The 20,866-nt window shown below is 30.7% G+C and overlaps 1 protein-coding gene across 1 annotated transcript in view; it reads left to right on the top strand.

The window, feature by feature from the left end:
• The first annotated feature begins 324 nt into the window (after nt 1-324).
• LOC132932508 (uncharacterized) overlaps nt 325-20,866 on the top strand; it is a 38,495-nt gene continuing 17,953 nt past the window's right edge. Inside the window, exons 1-3 of the mRNA XM_060998897.1 lie at nt 325-487; nt 8,685-8,805; nt 16,092-16,199. Of these exons, the coding sequence (XP_060854880.1) occupies nt 8,698-8,805; nt 16,092-16,199 (216 nt within the window). The 5' untranslated portion in view covers nt 325-487; nt 8,685-8,697. The remainder of the gene's footprint in view (nt 488-8,684; nt 8,806-16,091; nt 16,200-20,866) is intronic.

Genomic DNA, 20,866 nt, shown 5'->3' with positions numbered 1-20,866 from the left:
ACCGATTTGAAAATGCACTCATAGACCTACCCCTACCCACATCATAATAATAATTAATCTAAAATACGTCAGCATATAGGTACGATACACAATATTATGTATGTTATGTGGGTACAATATTCCGTACCTATACGATCGCTGGCTAATGGGGCACACTAGGTTTTTTCTCATACCCGTCTAGCAGTGTTATATTATGTATTATTTACTTTCACCGCGCGTATCATACGTAGGTAGGTACGTACATACGTATAGTGTTATTATTACATATTGGTCAGTTTCCCCTCCAGTCCGGCACGCGCCGACCCTTCTACGGTACCAAAGATCCACTGTGGCTTTAAACTCGCACATTAGGAACAAGGTGATACGTTGTTAAGTCATCGTCGGTCCTCGTGCTTGAAATGTGCTAGTGCTGCGAGTGCGCGTTGACGTTAATAACATCGACACTGCAACTGAAAACCGCGTTTCCGTGTAAACACCGTCAAAAGAAGTAAGTAACACCGTGATATATTTTATTTTTTAATTTTTTTCGCACGCCCGTACATATGTAGTAATTGGGTACGAGAAAATCGTTACAATAATAACAAGCCTTTTGTATTTACCAACGACGGCGTTTTTATTTTATTTTGAAGTACTTACTTGAAAAAAAATTTCAATCGCATGATAACATATTATCTGACTTCTACTTTACCTGTAAGTCAACGGTGAGACGAACTGCATATTTTACAAGTAACCTACCTATTTCTCGACAGTCATTACGTCAAAGGAGCATGTAACACATTTTTATTCAAGTACCATTGCAACTTCTGATTAAATAATTCTTCGATGCATGTCGCGTGTATACGAGTCATTGGATTAAATATGAATTAAATAATAATTTACATATTTACGTTTTCGTATTTTAACACTATGCATAATACGTTTACGTTGGTTGAATTCCAGTAGAACGTACGAATAAAAATAAATCTATTTTTATGCAAACCCCTGAAAAAGGTTTGATATTATGCCATTACAAGATTTATCAAATTGTGTTACTTTATTCTTGTTTGTTTTGATTACATAAAAGCTGTAGTTATTATGCAAATTGATTTACATAATAAGACATTTTTTTTACTACGCTATAATGTTTTATTTAAAACTCGTTTAATATGTCTAACTCGTTACTACTTGTTACAGCTACAATAATTTTAATATTGATTTTATTTATTATAATTTAATGTACCTGTTGATTCAAATCAATGGTTCATATTGTGGTCGAAATTTAACACAAATTGTGTGTTTACGCACCCTGGATAGACTGCTAGATTAACTACCATTGGTAGGTATACATTTTTACCATTGGAACGATACTTTTATCCTATTATTTAAATGATATTTTGTTTTTATCCATATAATTTGTTGACTTACTTAACTACTGTTTATAAATATTTTTCATCAATTGGGACACTTTACATTTAGAAAAATGTTTTCAAGCGAAAGGATGATTAATTTTATAACTGATACAGTTAATAATATCAGTCTATAATACAGTCTATAATTTCTAATGTTTCTATAAAAGTTTTAATTTTAAGACTGGCATAAATTACAACCACGCATAAAGTATAATCATTGCATACTTTATAAATAATATACCTACAAATTACAACGTTTAAATAATATATTATTATGTACCTATAGCATTTACCTACCTACATACTATTACCGATGTATATAGGTATGTAGGTTATGTATCGATTACGTAAAAGTTCATATTTTTAGTAATCTAAATTCAATTTATTTCAACATAAAATAACTAAGGAAAACAAATTAATTTCATAATTTTTATATGAAAAATAATATAATGCAAACAAAAAAATGGTTGGATATGGTGCATGTATTTTTTTACTTGTTTGATTTCTTTTTTAATTTTTTACTTATTATGTTATTCGACAGATCATCGAAATTTCGATTTCAGTACCTATACCTATAGAGGTAGACGGTAGGTACATGTCTCGGTATACGTACCTACCTATCATAGGTGCTACTATTACAATAGGTTTGATTAATTACAGTGTTCAACCATATTCTTAAAATCTTAAGTACTTAGCCATAATTTTATTTCAAGTTCACGGCATTGAATAAAAAGCACTTACCGACTACACTGTTTAATTAGGAACGAATAGTTAGCACGTCACACACACACGAAAAATTATATTATTCTTCATTCATCGCGAACGATTAAAATACTCGAGAGTTGTGGTATTCAAGGGCATATTTTCTTAAAGCGTTCATGGGTATTTACTATTTTCCCATGGTTATTTACCACATTAACGATATTAACACAAACTATGGTATACATAATAATAGTAATATATATGTATGTATATTATATATTATAATATATTGTACGCATCGTTGTATATAGGACGCTTACACCCGAATATAATATTAACAAATCATAAACAAAAATTAATAACATCATTCCGATAGATCGACGTCGTCGGACCCGAACCAGGAGGAAATATTAAACGATTTTGAAAGGGAAAGCAAAATAACGTGAAGCGCGTGGCGGAGGGAAGTGCTAATGACGTGAATAAGTAATAAGTGAACCGACTGAGTAATACTCAATTTTTACATAACAAGAATATATTATTATGCATTATCGAATACCGATAATCTGCTCGCAATAATCAAAACGTGTTTTAAATAACCCATGTCTGCTTTGTGTTTACCGTTATATTATTATATGTTACTTTTTATGATATAATTTTAATGAAAAGTTGATTTTTTAATATAATTATAATTTTTTTTTTGTTATTACACGAAACTGTTTGTTTAGTACAACCGATTTAATGAGATGAAAATTAAATTTAAATACAAAATATGAAATAATAACTGGTTAGGCACCTATATAATATAATATAAGTACGTACAAACATTTCTAATACAAAATTCCATGTAGGCATGCGGTAGAGCTACCCACCGATAACTTATATTTCATAATAATTTAATAACACGTTTTTCGTTACTTATATAAACGTATTTTTTTAGGGACCTATAGCGGCTATAGCAAACTGTAAAGTGAAAGAGGCTATGTTTTAATTATTATCATATTTTATACATTTTGTAAGCAAATATGTATTACCCTATAAACTAGTAGGTATTAGTCTTTCGAGTAATACGTCAAACATATCAGATTATCAGATTATATTTTAATACTATAATCTACGTTGTGATGAGCGTAATATGCTATGAACACGACTATAATAAATCGATAAGACACTATTATTATAATGTGAATGGATCATATTTTGTATAAATTATATTTTAAAAACGCATCGTCCCGGTTTCACCGAGTTTCTCGTAGCTGCAGTCGTATGCACTATCTGTCAAATCAGCTGATCACTATTATAAACCTAGGCAACAATTGTTTTTTTTTCTTCATATTTCCCAATCGAAGCAAATAATAATAATAATAAACTACTTGTGATTAAATGATCGATCGCATACATATAGTCTAATTTGGTTTAGGTGTAAATATAAATATGTTATTATCATTATCCATAGGGTCAGTTTAAGGTAGATAGGCACACGCGCCATAAGGAGGACGAGTTACTCAAGGTACACGTTTTAATATGTGTAAAAAGGAAAGTGGATTGAAACTGAAATAACTGTTATATCATAAACACTGTAGGTCGGTGGCCAGTCTGAACCTTCTCTTATGTGTATGCTGCATTTTACTTTCTATTGATTATTCGTCCCATCGTATCGTCCAGCCACTATATATAATATTATATATATGTATACAATATTGTGTATTAATCGTTATGTCGTATTGACGTTTCGGATCTGAGATGTCCTGTCAGTGTCTAATATTGGATTCGTATTTCATTCAATTTTTGCCGTCCACGTCATATCCTGAACTTAATATATTGTCGTAGGTTTTCTCTCCGATTTTCGAGAAGAAAAGCCGTACAAATGGTCTAATGAGTAATATTGTGTACTAACGTTACTGTTTGTATATGGATGTCCAGTTATATATAATTAAATTATAATATTCATTAAGACACTGCAGTCTCAATAATGTAGTATAATATGGTCCTGTGCGAGGTACGGATGATTTCCTGTTTGTAAGGATTTGCTTTTTGATATGTTTTACAAACAATCACCTGCGGAAACCATGCGCGATTAAAGGTGTCATGACGTACTTATTCAAGTTAAGATATATATTTTTACAACTAAAGTTTGTCCGGGCAACAAGTACTGTATAGAATTTAATGTGTGTCTAATTTATGTTCAGTATTATACACTCGCGATATCTATCTAACTATTATTATTTGAAATTCAAAACTTGTTTTCATTTTTTTTCTTTCATTTACTTGCTCGCGCAGCCACCGACATTGCCCAATGGATCGAAAGCTCGACGTACATAATATTACTATATTATTATAATATTCAAATCGATCACATATGAACAACAAATTTTTTCCGCTCTAAATAACACGCATCATATTATCATCATGTCGAAAGCTTTTTTTTAAAAATATAACGAAATAACAAGTGTACCCAACCTATAACCGTGACCCCTTCCTATAGCTGCTAGAGTAAAAATATTCACATTCAGATGACGTTCCGAGAACCTAGTTAACAAGCAGGTAATTTTAAAAAATATCAGTTTCGAAACGAATGTAATTTCTTAATAATATTATACCAAAATTATTATAATATTATACCATGTTTTGAATGGAATTGTAAAGTACCTACCTATATGAATGTGCAGTAAACAAAACAAACAAAAAAAAACCAAAATTATGCAACTGAGCATGGAAGGATGCATAAGGCATAACTATAAGATTCAAATCTTTTTGGTCTCGCAACGAGATGCGCATATGGTTTTTATGTTGTCGTTGTTATGTACCTACAGTCGTTCAAAAATTAAATCAAATAATAATATTATCACCGGTACTTGGATGACATTGTGCTCAACGAACCAATAATCTATAAAACCTGTTAAGTGCCTATAACTATATTATATTGTACGCGGTCGGACGTAATAATATGATATTATTGTTTTGTATGGGTACGCCGATATTTTTGTCACCATGTGTTAGTTGTGGGTGTACCACATCATAGTTTCCCACGGCTGAGCCTATATAAGTAGATATATGTATATCATAATACAAAAATTATTTTATTCGCTTTGTACATGTGCGCATTTAATCGGTGTGACAAAAAAAAACCCAAAGCAAACGCGTCTACGATTTCTATACGAACAGTTGCCGCCCACGGATCTACTACAGCTACGTATACCTATATACATGTATATAGAGGCGTACATTGTATATCGTTGCCCCACAAACACGTCAAGTCCGGGGACTATATCATTATCATTTCTAGTACCTATAGAATTATATATCTAAACTATATTATAATAACACAACTGCACAATTATTACACGCCCCGGAAAATTGCGATTTACGCTCTCGTCATATTATTTTCGTACAATTCGTACAAGCTGTTCGTAGGTACCTATATAATATACTATGCTAAATAGTATTATATATACGCTATTGTGTAAGTCTCTGTTTGCTACACAAAACAACCCGCGCACACTTTACCGGCATTCAACGACAATTAGAATATATACCATGCGACATAATAAATGTGTATGTGATAAAACGATTTTTTTCGGGGGGCATAAAAATTGACGATGGTGATTTTTAACATTTTTTTCTCGTTGTAACCTCATCGTTTGGAACCGCGTTTTCAAAAACAAAACCCGTTAGTACCAATGATAGATATTAGTATATAGGTAAATAAAAAATGTATAATAACAATATATAAAACTAACACAATAATGTCTCTCGCGGTTTAGGTATAATATCGTAAGAACTATAGAGTATTATATATATTGTTTTCGACGCGTTTTGCGTCTTTTGTACAATATTTTAGAGGTAGGTACCTATACTCGTATTTACGTGCATCCAAGATTTTCTTTCATTATTAATTAATTAGTTTAAAATATTTATAATTAGCATGTTAAGTACCTATATTAATTAATTATTCGTGTTTAGTCTTGCGGTATTCACCACCATATTATACCTACGAAGGTTTTTTTGTTGATATATACAATCTTTTGAAATTATTGATTAATGAAACAGTGGTAGGGAAAAAACTGCTGATTATGGTATTTTGATCGGTCCATCGATTTTTTTTTTTTTTGTTTTTGGTTCGTTAAAGTCTCCGGTACACTGCACAACGATGAAAACCATCGTTGGGCGAATATTTCGTATTTCATCGGCATCGTAACCACCGTGCGTTTCCAATATATTAGATTTACCAAGGTATCCACCCGCGCCAGTTTAATATTATACTCTCGCTTTCGATTAGACCGTGCAGTGTATACGTTCGGTACACGCGCGCATATTATACACTCCCACACCGCAAATGTTACGAAATCACGCGACGACGTTATATGCTATAAATTATAATATATTATTATTATCATCGCCATTAAGAGGTGTTTAAGTTCTAAGAAATCAAATAGTCATATCTACCTAACAGCTAATTGTATAATTAAATCACGTGAAATCTTCACTGGGCCTCTGCGCATACCTTGCGTGCTTCACTACGGGTGTTGACCGGCTACTAATCGTGCGCAATTATAATATACACACGTCATATTATTATTGCCGTCGTCGAGTTCGGACAGTCATATTATTATAAGCTCCCCGTGGACTCACGTAATAAATTATGATTTATTATTAGCTACACCTACGTGTTATTTTTATAGGTACTCAATATTACAATATTAGGCCTTTTCCAAGTCCAGGCACGTCAAATAAAAAATAAAAAAGTACAGGCATTTTTTTTTGGTTTTCACGAAATTCGATCAAACCACAGTAATAAATATAATACACTTTTGAAGAGTTGATAAAATATTCATTATGCCTCCCAAACCTTCAAATTTATCGTGATACGAGTAAATTACCGAAAATGATCCCCTCCCTTCTATAACGTGCTGCTGTGGACCGTGGAGGTAGTTCAAGTGTTAGTCGAGCTAACACGTTATATAAGTGATGTGCACCCGTGCCGATTCATCTCGATAACCACATTCGCATCAAACTATTGAAGTGTTGATTCTTAGATGTATAGGTAGGTACCTACCTACTTATAATAATTATCGTGTATAGAATCGTAATAGCGTATACCTATCTAGTATATTTTTATATTATTATTATTATTATTAGGTATATACCTCTATAATACCTAACATCGTTCGTTTTAGATAGTGCTCGACCTCGTCGTATTTACTTAATACATAATAATATTGTCGTCATGAAGAAATCGTTTCGTAAAATTCTTCGACGACTTTAAAAACACGGATTCTACCGGTTTTTCGACATTTTCTGTGAACAAAAAAAAATCATGTTCCTACCTACTTACTTAATATTTATTATTATTATTATTCCTTTAGAACCCTATAATAGGTAGGTCATGTTATCGTGTCTACTTTCATACACGGAATTTACTGATTTTATTGAAGGATACGAGGTCTTAAGACTTAAATACTGCGTTAATTATTGCTAACGAAAAAAATAAATATAAATAATAAATACAAATCATACAAAACTCCAGCAAACAATTAAGCTTACGAGTTTTTGTGTTGTACCTAGGTATGGACTATGCAATATGTAGGTATACAGAAATTATTTCTATGAACGTAACATTTTTTTTCAAATCAAAAATGCGTTGTATATATATCATTATAATTTCTAACGGGAAAAGTTATTAACAAATTACCTAAAAGAATTGTTTTTCAATAAAATCTATATGTCGTGCGTTATAAGTTATAACCAACTCGGATATGCTCGGTCCGACGGATAATGCGGTATTCACGCGCTAAACCCTACACGTATCGTGAAGAAGTTTTATATTTTAATACGATAATATTAATCGAGTAAATATTCTGAATTATAATTTATAATCCTCATCAACTACGACTGTTGTGTGATTTGAATTTCAAACTACATTCTTCTTTATGTTCAAGTAATTTTGAATATTCAGCACCCAACTATATACGACGTACCTATGGTATAGACCCATGGTATATACCGGTATGCCTTGCAAAATATGGTTCCACTACTTATACAATGTATGTGTTGTTGTGTTGTGCATAGCAAAATATGCTCTTTTATGTAACAATTATTTATTACAATATGTTATATATCTTATTGTCTAATCATTTGATTTTTTTAGTTTTAATACACCTTTTAAAATATTATAATATAGGTAATGAGGCACTCTCGGATATAGATACTTCCTAAAAGTGTATACACGAAATCAACATTTAACTTCATGACTCGCTACGGCAAATACTATAATATATACGAGTGCTCTTAACTTGCAATATTACTTTCACAGAATATATTAAACGTTCTTTATTATTTTTTTTAACTGTAATTGTTATGTGCATACTTTTTTACTTTAATACGACAGCGAAGTCCTTGATTTCTTAATGGGAATGGAAATGATGCCTCAGTTGTGACATATAAACGTAATAATATGTATACAAGTGCGGCTTATTATAGTAGAAATAAAAACACAAACAATAAAAACGCCGACGAAATGGGATGCAAATTAAATAATTACCCGTCTGTTTCCGTAAGCAATTTTAATTTATATATTTTTGTCATTTATTTTTTTAGACCGGTATTCAAAATGATGTTTAAATACATGTGTTTGGTTTTGTTCATAACGTGGTATCAGTTAGCTGAATGCCACCCTGCAAGCTCCAACGTCAAGGCGATGGATTCCATGATTGAAAAGGTAAAATTTGGCAACCAAAAAAAAATAATAACAACAATAATCACTCTTGCAATATACCTAGGTATAATATCGTAAGAAGTATTATATATCTTATTTTAGACGCATTTCGCGTCTGTTGTACGATATTTGGCACTGCTGTGTGCTATAAACACATGTTTATAACATCATATTATACTCATCGGGGATTATGATTAACGTTTGATATTCAATTGAATGTATAATAATATAATATTAACTATATATACATGTATGAACATATTTTATTGGCCCCGCACCGAGGACAAACTATACCGTATGCTAGTCCGATGGATTACCGCACAATTCAAGGCAATCTAGCCATTACATTTTTCGAAACCTATTTAAACTACAGCTACTTTCATTATATTTATATATTATATATTATATATATTTTACATCTATACAGTGTTATCTCATCCACAATAAAATAATGACTTAAGTGTTATACTTACATAGAATAACACAATGTATATATACAATGGCGTGTGTTTTAATTATTATTATCATGACAGTTAGGTACCTAGAATACGTAGGTATACATAATATTATTATTATAGTGGATAATTATTGTAACTATTACTGTAGCCAGACATGATTATAATATTATTATGTTATTATAATTCTTGCAGTGCCACTGCGCACAGCTCGGACGGCAATAAGTAAGACACGAAGTATTATAATATTATGATAGTATAATATATTATGCGTGCCTCATCCAATACGTTTCGTAATGATGATGATGATTATGATGATAAACAGTAATTTTATGAAAATTTATATTTTAACACGTCATTGCCGTATACTCGATATACCTACCTATAACTGTATAATAGTATAATATGATTCGCAAAAAACAATATATACCTGTTATGTACCTATTGGTTATTATACCTATATTATATTCAGACCATAAAATGTATAACACACACACACATACAAATGTGGGTAATTTGTAATAATACCTAACCTAACCATACCCGATATGATTTAACGAACGTTGGACAGCTATTTCTCTGCAACGCGGGTTGCATGTACAAAACCGGATTTATGAATGTGTACCCTATACCTATGGGCAGCTATGTAGTAACTTTTAAAACTAATGATATATATACATGACCATTTGTTAGGTTTTGATCTCCTAGAGGCGATATTTTAAGAGTCACGATCGGTTTGGAGTAATTAAAACCGGTCACAAAAAGCAGAAAAAAACAGATATAATTTTATTAATAGGTAAATTGGTTTAGTTATTTTCGTACCTAGTATCTATTCGCTGCTCTTATTTACTTTCCATCTTCAAAATTCTACACATAGGTGATATAGACATCAGTACAACACTGTACCACGGCAGATCTAACTTCTAAGTATAACACGCGTGTTCGCGACGTCCAATTTTATAATATTATATCAAAACGCGCAGCCATAGGTTTTTATATTCATCACAGTTACTTTTCTTATTAACCAACGCCCAATCGCATTTCGTTGACATATATTTTATACTTTGAAAGTATGTTATCATCATCATCATCATCGTCACCATGTTATTACTTTTTCATTTACCACATATAAGCTATTGTACCTGTGTCCCATAGGTAGGTACGGTTACAATACAGACATGTAATCTGAAATGTTTTTACATTTAATGATATTTTTTTAATTAATTTTCCGATTGATGAGTGTATTGCTATAGGCATCGCGAATATCCCATTATTGTAGGTATTATCGTGGTATTATTATTATTACATATTATTATTTATTATTATGGTGGGTATCGCACGAACACGCGTAAACGATTTCCAATGCACAGCTGGTCTATGTGTGTGTGTCGTTAAATTAGCCAGTAAAAATTAACTTCTATTACCGTAACTGTAAACAGTCAAACAGGTAATACAAACAAATCTCCAATTAAAATTCGTTATTTGCAATTTGCTTAAGTTTTTCAACCGTGCTTAAAATAGGTAGGTATATACTCGTATACCATATTATACTATTATGTACGTATTGTATTGCACCCTTTCTATATTGTTGTGTTACGACACAGCGAGTTCGCGTCTCTCGAATTCGTTTTCGCGTCTCGGCGAACCGTCGTTTACCTACTAACTACACAACCATTATTATAGTAGTAATACGTATAAAATTATCATATATTATTAACTATATCACACGACACACGAACACACTGTCACGTGTATACCTACGCACACGCGCACTGGGTTACATAATAATGATAATGATAATAATAATAATATAATATTGTAAAATGTATGTAAAATTACACTTCACGTACCTGCTTTACACCGAGTCCGCCAGCGACGTTGCAGAACATGATATATGGGTACAGTGCACCGCGCACTGCATAATATTATAATATTATCATGCATTTACTAGTTGTTGGCTCGTGTCGTTTTTTTCTTTTTCTCGTATTAATATTACATATTCTTATTATTATTATATTAATATGTAATTCATACGCCAGCCCACGCTCTCGGCGTTTATCGAAATATATGATGTAGTGCACGCGCGTTGGCAACCGTAAGCACGTTTCCGCCCTCGCGACAACGGTCGTTTTTTTTTTAATATTGGCATGCGATACTCGCGAGTTTTCGAACGGCGGGGTGGAACACAACGAAATGTCGAGCTGGACTTTTATTACATAACCGTTATTACTTATTATCATCGGGTAGATAATATTATACCGCGGCGGTAATTATAGGTAGGTAGATAAAAGGTATCTGGTATACCTATACACGACCGTGGTTAGTGGCGGACCTCAACGAGAGTGAAAGCAGTGTCGTCGGTATTTAATTTTTTTCACACTGTATACCCGAACCGCTGTGGTCGTCGATGATCGTGACGAAAGTTCGGTCTGCCACGCGATTTATTATCAATATAATTATTACAATATTCCGTATAGGTAGGTATATAGGTGCAGGGTAGGTACGTCTTAACCAGCTTCCATCCTCGACCGCAGTATAATAATATGTTCTAAGAAACGGATGTTATCTCAATTTAACCGCCAACAATTTACTATTCGGCCATAAAAATAATATTATGTTGGCAGTACCTAAAGGTTTTCTTTCATCTAAAAGGCCTAGAACGTTTTAAATCGGGCTCACCGGTCTCGTAATGTCGCGTACCAACTATCCGCAACTGCATCGTACTTCCGCGTGTGTTATGACGTAGGTACGTTTTCTACCGAATAATTCATCGCTCATGTATCGGTGCTTATTTGTGCGCGTTGTCGTTTCCGTATTTTAATTTTTAATGTCCTCTTGTATACGAAACTAACACGTTGATATAACGCATTATGCCACACAATAAAACATAATATTATCGTAGGTTACGTACCCACCTACCTATCGTCCGGTCGAAATCGCTTTCGTCCCGCGTCCGGCGATCATCATCATAAGTCACGAGTCGCAATACCATGGCAGGTATAATATAACGACCGATGTATTATTATTATTATTTTTATATAAGTGGGTTCTGAAATAATTTCCGATGACGGGTGTTCGTCCGACACGCCAATATTATAATATTAGGTCATGGGATCTACGTGGCATGCTCAGCAATTGCAGAGCGCATAACTCCATAATATCGTTGTAATATACGGTATACCTACCCATGCCGTATATATACATCAAACGATATCGCCAAGCGAAAAGAATTTTAGCGACTTTATACGTTAATAATTATTGTGATGAAATAGTTGTCGTCGTATGGTCATATTAACGATAATAATGTAGTAGTGTATTAAACAAGTCTGTTCGAATTTCAAGTATATAGATAGGATCCTACTAGATGATACGCCTTACTCGGTATCAACCTAAATACCAGAAAAAGTGTGATCGCAACAATATAAAAATACTTACATATTCTAAATATAATATTATATAGTTAATAAAATAGATACGTACAACACTAGGTTGCATAGGTGAGAGGAGTGAAACACAATGATTTTAAAACCAGAAACAAGAATAACAAATAAACCTTAACGCCATAACTTATCGTTTGCACATCGTCCTTTTGTATATTATTGTACGGTGTAAGTGTGTAACTAACATTTGTAATTTAAAATTTTTAATTTTTTGACATTAACCCAACATAATAGTATTATTGTTAATATTAGATTACGTGTGTTACGTACGTCCACTGTAATGAATTTCGTGTCTTAGAACAATGGACGTACCTGTTTATAATTTTATAATATTTTTCACGGTTAAATATATTTAATAATGAATATAAAAGGTATACCTAGGTATACGTAAACAAAGACCAATGATTGTTTCGTAAACGAAACACGTAAGTACATGCAACTAATACCCATCCGTGATTAATACATCCTATTGGGTAAAAAAAAAATCACTAAATACTCATCACTGATCAATTGATGCACACGACAATAAAACGTATAATACGAAACGCGAAGTGGCAATAATGGTGAAGTGCCACACACGGTTAGATCACAAAATAAAATATTTATTCTAACGTCATGGTTGAATTTAAATGTAACGAGAGTCTCAAGGACCATTATGATACCCTCGGTAGAATTTTAATTCAACTTTCGAATGACATGTCTTGAGCATTATTATTTCACGTTGATTTCGTATGTTATATTTTTAATATTCAAAAATATTTATGTAAGTACACGACGTATCGAGCGTGCATGTATAATATTATAATACTTACTGTTTAGTGGTGTACTGCTTGTATTACTTGTATTTAAAATAAAACTTGTACATTTTTACAAGATACAGTACGCTAAATTATTTATAATTTTGTTCGCCCAAAAATGGTATTTTTTTAAATGTTGTGTTATAAAAAAAACCTTTCTTGATTTGATTTATAACAAAACCAAAATGCATTTAAAAAAATATTAATGTTATATTGATATAGTGTAATGATGATATTATGTAATAGTATGAATGTGCAATTGAAAAAATATTATAATGTGTAGGTATATTATATAGAACGTAAGTTATAGTACTTTTTAGGTAAAGATAGTAATCTGTAGGTACTTTATACATTAAAATTACATTTCCAATCAACAATCAAAATGCCATTGAATAATGGAAATCAAACATTAATTTTCATTTTCATAAAGGTATGTTTTCTCCAGACGCAAGTATATGCAATTGCTGGTCTATACTTGATCAGCATAGTCTAGACATTCAGACAAAAACGTACCTTAACTAAAAGCACATTTTGTACTGGATGACAAATGATAGTCACATGTAAATAAGATTTAAAATGACAACATTTTACTAAGCTTCGTCTGTCATAAATTTTACAAAATATCATATCATAAACGTTTATTATTTTATTTATTGAAATAAAAACTCCAAATGTCAGTTAACAGTTTAGTACATAGAAATATAATACAGTTAAAAACTAAAGGTAAACAGCTGTAAAATAATTTATAAGTATACATAAAAATAAAATTTAAGACCATTACATTTTATAGTTAGTCCATTTAATAGTCAATATACTCATAGGTAGGTTAGCATAAAATATAAATTCAACTTTAAAGTATAAGAATAAACCTGGTTTTTTATTGTTAGGTTGTGTTTAAATATTATTAATAAACGCTACCTATACAGTATACCTATTTGTATATTTTCACTACAACAGCTACAAAATATGAATTTCTTTTGTTACTCACAAAATATATTATAAAAATAAAACTTGATTAGATATACAAAAGCATTTAAAAATTATACTTGCTTCTAGAAGAATAAAATCTGTTACAACAATCGTAATAATTGTAAAATTATACAAAATTTTGAAATTAGAAACTGATTTTATAATATATTTATAGCTTCATATTTTTAATTTTAATTTTAATTTGTTCTACTATAATTAATATAATTATTTCATACACAAATTAAACACATAGGTAGACACAGTTTAAATCAAGCATTCCATTTAATATACGTAAATCTTTAAATAAAAAGTTCAATTATGTAATAAGTTCTGTAATGGATAAAACTCTTGTGGTAATGGTGATACTTATATCTAATGAGAAAAAAATTGTTACAATGATTCTCAGCAAAGTACCTAGGTACTTAAAAATACATATTCAAAACAATTCAAATTTACACGTACGATTTTAATGAATACATTCTATTATTAAAGTAATTAAGTATTAATTAATTGTATACATAATATAAATTATAACATTGAAAAATAATTGAAATGTCTAAACTCTAAATGTTCATAAGCAGAATAGCATAGATAGGTATAGAAATAATCATCGTAAACTGTCTTAGATAATCACTTAAATATTACTTATAAGCGTAAGTGTTGTACACTTGTACAATAATATTCTATTAACAGTAAACAGAAAGTATTAAGTAATTATGATTTATAAAAGGACGTTTAGCTAGAGCAATCTGAACATTAAGAACTAGGAACTAAATTACAAAATATTTTATGTGCACTTTCATTTCAGAGTCCCGTTACGAAAAGGTGGCAGGTAGGTACTAACTATGATTAATGTGTGTATAATATAATAATAATATTGTTTCGTATACGCGAAAGAATATCGTCAAACAGACATGTTTTCATTGATGTTTAAAACCAAGCGATAAAATGCTGTATAGATAACAAAATTGTTGCTGTCTACAGCAGCTTACCCGAAATTGGCATGTTGTAAAAAAAAAAATATACATCGGTTGCTCACGATAATTTTTTAACACGCCCGTTCATAAATAATATCGTATTATAATGTTTTCGGCTAACGCTTAATTGAGATTTGAGTGTACGGATGATTAAGGCCAATTTGATTTTAATTACCCGCGACGGTTGATCGATATAGCATTTGTATTTCATAATAGATATACACCTCTTAATAATTACAGTATAATCCATCTCATAATATTCTGTGGCCATGTGTCCGGGTGTACAGCCTGTAGGCATACAATATAACGTCATAATATTATATATCTAATATAAAATTATAATAACATAATGTAGTGCCTTATGAGTTATGATCTATATAATATAATATCGTATACCTACATCATTGACAAGACATTAAACTTACCCGTGTCATAATACCAGTCATGTATTATTATTGTATTAAACTTATGGTAGGCAAGAAAAATATAAACTGCAACATACACTATATTATGTTATATATTATATTACCTATAATTACTGCAGTGTGTAGTAATAATAATAATAATAATAATATTAAAGCTGTATTTTAAAACGATTTTTTATGAAAAGTACTCATTTGTTATCTTATGAAAATTGTGTTTCCCATACAGGAATCGGAAGCATTTTTATCTGTTGAAGCAGAAGACTCTAGTCATAAAAATGTCAGAGACAAACGGACGATCGGCTTCTTAAGGCAGCTGTTTCCAAATCTATCTCAGGTAAAATTCAACACTCTTTAAATGTTAATACATAGACGATAGACCAACATATAACAAACTTAATAACATTCACTCTCCAAAGCACTATTAATCGTTCTGATAACTATCGTACAGTCAATCAACGTTAAATAAAAAACAATAGGTACCTACCTACCAAAAGTGAGTTTTCGAAAATATCCCACATTTTAACGAACAATTAGTAACTCGGCGTTTCAATCAATGCGTAGACAGTTAACGGATAATTTTGTGAAATGTTATTATTGTATTATTATCTCGATGTGAAATGCTGACAAATTCTCTAGAGCGTATCGGTCATTCGTGTATCTTTTGCGTTATACGATACCGGATTTACGAGTGCTAGCGTGGTATACTACAGGCACTCTATATGATGTAATTTCGTTGTAGAAAATGTAGGTTATTAATGTTTGAACAAATTAATTAGTAACGCAGTTCCAAACGTTGCGATCATTAAATTAAAATATTAAACATAGATGTTATATCACGGCACGTCATGACCTATATATTCAGAGCTGTGTTGAAAATTTACGTTTTTCAGTTTTTTGTTTAAAAAACAAAATCATTATATTTGTTATCTACATATTATTCATATAAAATGTATTATGGATGATTCACATTAACGGGCTGCATTCAATATTTCGTTTCAAGTATTTCATCATAATATAATATACACCCGTCTTCAAACGCATCAGCCGTAATATAACATATTTGTTTCTGGCTAAGATTGAGTTGTATCCAAATTTTTGTCGATAGCGCTGAACGTGTTTTGAGAAATGTGTACACATCATAGGTCATATACTCGGTGATACCTTTATTCGGTGAAATTAATAAAGCGCCGCTCGTAAGGTTATGGATGAAACATTATTGACCGATTACAAACGACCGAACGAGTGTTGCAGCACATCGAGTATAATTATTACTATAAATTTGAATATTACCGTTTCGTCTGTTACATTCGAACCATAGACATGAAAACATTTTCGTGGGTTATATCGTTCGACGGATATTCGAGTGTTCTGGTTAAAGGACAACCACATTTTATGCCAAAACCAGTATATGGCGTACACCTGGACATGCGATTTTTAAAACTCTTACGACATACGCTTATAGTGGTTATGTAAATGGTTATAATACATATTATATTATGCAGCCACGTAAATCTACTGTACAAACATACAACATTTTGTTAAGCGATTCGAACATAGAAATTAATTCAAACTCGCGGATTGCTGTTTTTAATGGTAGGTTCCTACATAAGTACCTACTTATACCTAATGGGCAATGACTACCACCTACACGCGTGGTTTATATACACAGTTTAATAACGGTTTAAACTTTAAAATAATAACAATACGATCGTTTGATGAATATTTCACGTTCCCCCGAGCAATAACCCTGAAGTATGTTGATGTTCTCAAATCTCACAGACTCCATTTACCTAACTCTTTACCTTGTTCTCTTAGGTATGGGTTGGTACCTACTTGTAGTTATTATTACGTGACTGTATCGTTTGACAAAAAATACACAAGGCTTACGAGTCAGTTCGTTAAGCACATAAAATAAACATATTATCATAGGTACTATACCGTATATAACACGCAATACGCATCAAACTTGGTAACTTATCAAATACAACAAGAAACCTATCTGCTTTACGCTTTGAAAACTTATAAATGCAATTTTTACGACACAATAATAATATTCACACAAAAACATGCACAATTTCTGCCATATTTATTTTAAAGCTAACATTAACTAACTATTTCGTCTAGACATATTTTCTCCGCCATTAAAAAAAATAGAAATACAACAAAGTCTCGTTTATTATAAAAAAAACGTTCTTTTGTTTTACATCGTATTTGGTATACCGGCTAACCACGAAGCATCGTAATGAATAATGATCATTGATCAAAGTGTCGTATTAGTCAATAGCACTTTAAACCGTTATAATAACTATTTGTCTTTGTATATGATCAGCAATTCTGATTCAATATTAAGATATCGGTAATAACAACAACAACAAGGACAAATAATACTTCGTTTTGAAATCTGTTAAAAAGAACATGACCAGAAGCCAGTTTAGTTTATGTAACTGTCTATGGAGCATTATAATAATAGTAATAGTACATATGGGTACTGTGTAATTTCTAAAGAACAGCCATGACATTAAAAAAGTTTGCTACTTACCTCTTATAATCATAAAAGGCAAATGTGATTAGAATCAGTATATTATATTATTTAGCGTCCAACAGACTACTGTTGTTGAGCGATTCGTTTAATAAAAATAAAAATAAATGTCTACTGTTTCTTAACCTATTTCAAATTAAAAACGAAAGAGATCAAATCAACGAAGAATTGTATCGTTTAATATCGGTTTGTAATATTTCGTTATAGGTACTTTAAGATTTTTCAATTGACACTCGATAATTTGTTTTCTAACCTTATCATCTAACGATTTGATTTTAAAAATAATAACAACAACAGTACCTACCTATTTGAACTACTTGAATTCCCAGCTGGTGTACTTATCAATTGAATTAATTTAAAGAAAAGTTCGATAAGTATATGAAACTAAATATAACACAAAATTATTCTTTCTTTTTTTTGAGACGCAGATATAAAATGTGTTTTAGTATTGCGTTTGTTGTTAGTGGTTTTGTTAGTCCGAGTCATAAAAAGCTTAGAAAGTATAATGGCAAATGTATTACCTAATCAAATACAACATTTCAACGGCTACGATCACAACAATAAATAAATGAATAAATATGGAAATATTTTATAACTGTAATACACACAATATTAGTTGGGTGACTTGCGATTTGAAACTCATTATTATTTTTTTTACTAACGACAATGATGACACAATATAATTCAGCTGTTTCATTGGACGTATTAACTACGAATGTATATAAAAGTACCTATTACACAAAGTGGGCAAAACAAACAATAATGTACTTGGCAAATAAGCGAAATAATATACTTGCCCAACGACTACTATACGTCTTATACAACTCGTTCTTGCCGAAGACACCACAGACAACATCGCTATATTAGTAGTCTGGTGACGACGGTGTTGGAGAAAATTGTTCTAACACGTCTATAATAGTATAATATATTATTATGTTATAAAATAAAAATGATTAACCAACAATCATCGCGAATGATACTCTACTCTGACTAGACGTCGACTTTCTATATACGTAGTATATCCTGGGCATAAACCAGTTAAAAATTTAAAGTTAAGTTAATTTTAACTTTTTAACTTAACATTTTTAAATTTAATTTGAATGAACTTATTTTTAACTTGACTGATTTTTATTAATATAAACTTTAATAAACAAAAAGTTATTTTAGAACGAATCCAAGTTACATTAATTTATAAATATAATTAAATAGTAAAATTATTATTAATGATGCATATTGCATAAACATTAATTTTTGTTATTTTAAAACAAATATTACTGGCTATTTATAAATTTAAAAAAAAAACTTAAATTAAATTAATAACTTAATTGTAAGTTCTAAATAACTTGAGTTAAAAAAAAAAGAAAACCATTAACTTTAAACTTTTTAAAATGTTGTCTATCAACTTAACTTAACTCAATTAAAAATAATCATTAACTTACCCAGGCTTGACTATAGTACTATCCTATACTGCAGAAACCGAGAAGTGCCTACCTATATTTTTCCTTTAAAGTTTTATACGTCTAATGTGGCAAAATGATTTTTTAATCATTATTCAGTTATAATATTTGCATATAAAATAAAAATCTATGTCATCGGTTAAAAAAAGTATGAAATTTAAACATTTTTTTTTTTTTAAATATTTTTATCATTGTAAATAATATATTGATTTAAAATTATGTAAAATATAAACACATACCTACATTAACCGAGAAAATAACTTTGATAGAGTGATATAAGAGAATAACCGTTTAATATTATACTATTTACTTGTTTGCAACTTTGTAATACGTTCCCATAGGAAATTTGAACCTAGTTCATTAATAATAAATAATAATATTGGCTATGCCCTAAATAACATCGATATGACTTTGATTTTGTCTGTCTGAAACAAGTTTCGTTCATATCATATACACGATGCACACAATTAATAATTATTCAACGATGAAGTGCCGATGCCAACTTTTTAAAATATTTATACTTTCATAGTTGAAGAATTATTAAAATAATAATTATTATTACTGTACTCGCATAAGGATTGAGATGGTGCAACAGCGCTCACGTAATTCATTGTCTCTTGCGCGTAACATGGTAATAATTAATAATAATAATGTATGGGAAACCTATATTATATTATACAGTTATTAATTGGAACAAATAAACTTATTATCGAATGTGTCATGTGTATACCTATAAAAGAGAAACACGTCGACGACTGTCGTGATACCCAGCGTGGTGGTTTCTTCTTCTCCGGTATTTTAATTTGTACACGACTATACCAGTATATTAAGTAATTGGTATATTATTATATAACATACTCATTTGAAAATATGAACAATATTATAATTTTTAACTGTCACTTAAGTAGTAAACTAGTCAGTATATGCGTCAAAATACAAACACTCAACGCCGGCTTGGCACTGCCCAGACTGCAGTCGATGTTTTCGTTTAATAAACTTGATGGT

This window comes from Metopolophium dirhodum, chromosome 1 (genome assembly GCF_019925205.1).
Source record: "Metopolophium dirhodum isolate CAU chromosome 1, ASM1992520v1, whole genome shotgun sequence".
In the NCBI taxonomy this organism is placed as follows: domain Eukaryota; kingdom Metazoa; phylum Arthropoda; class Insecta; order Hemiptera; family Aphididae; genus Metopolophium; species Metopolophium dirhodum.
Note: the sequence above shows the minus strand (reverse complement) of the source record. Positions and strands in the feature narration are given on the sequence as shown.